Below are 789 nucleotides of genomic sequence, written 5' to 3' on the forward strand. Positions count from 1 at the left end.
TCACTGTGGTCTCGATCTCCTGACCTTGTGATCCGCCCGCCTCGGCCTCCCAAAGTGCTGGGATTACAGGCGTGAGCCACCGCGCCCGGCCGAAATTTAAGATTTTTAATTTGAAGTTAGTCTACTAGTTATTTTCTTTCCTGAGAATATAAACTTAAACTACTTTATTCTTTTACCTGTAGAATTAGAATGTTAAGTGTAAGGTTGACTTTCAACTGTCACATTTCTGAGTGCCATTTTCCAATTTAATGTTAGTTTTAGAACGGAAAATATCTATGCGAAAACCAAGAGAAGAGCTGGTTAAAAGAGGGGTTTTGTTGGAAGACCCTGAGCAAGGTGAGTTTACGAATGAATAGCATATGCCTGTCTCTGTGCACTTGGTCTTTGATTGGGTCTGACTAGGTATTTGAATTTTCTTTCTTTCTTTTGTATTGCTATTTTTGGGTTGGAGGGTGGCCTTTAAAAAACAACAAAAAAGTTCACCCTTCCTTCCTTGGGGCAAACATTCCTTTCCTCTTTGTACATCCTCAACTTTGTGCCAGCTGCAATATTGTGTGTCTTTTTTTTTTTTTCCCCTTGAGACAGAGTCTTGCTCTGTTGCCCAGGCTGGAGTGCAGTGGTGCCGCCTCGGCTCACTGCAACTTCTGCCTCCTGGGTTCAAGCAATTCTCGTGCCTCAGCCTCCCAAGTAGCTGGGATTACAGGCACCTGCCACCACCCCCAGCTAACTTCTGTCTTTTTAGTAGAGATGGGGTTTCACCATGTTGGTCAGGCTGGTCTTGAACTCCTA

General features: G+C 44.0%; 1 protein-coding gene across 1 annotated transcript in view; it reads left to right on the forward strand.

Moving 5' to 3' along the window:
* The window catches only part of PHACTR4 (phosphatase and actin regulator 4), a 105407-nt gene that overhangs the window by 48300 nt on the left and 56318 nt on the right, over positions 1 to 789 (forward strand). Inside the window, exon 4 of the mRNA XM_011981760.1 lies at positions 256 to 336. Within this exon, the coding sequence (XP_011837150.1) occupies positions 256 to 336 (81 nt within the window). The remainder of the gene's footprint in view (positions 1 to 255; positions 337 to 789) is intronic.

This window comes from Mandrillus leucophaeus, unplaced genomic scaffold, assembly GCF_000951045.1.
Source record: "Mandrillus leucophaeus isolate KB7577 unplaced genomic scaffold, Mleu.le_1.0 Scaffold23, whole genome shotgun sequence".
Taxonomy (NCBI): domain Eukaryota; kingdom Metazoa; phylum Chordata; class Mammalia; order Primates; family Cercopithecidae; genus Mandrillus; species Mandrillus leucophaeus.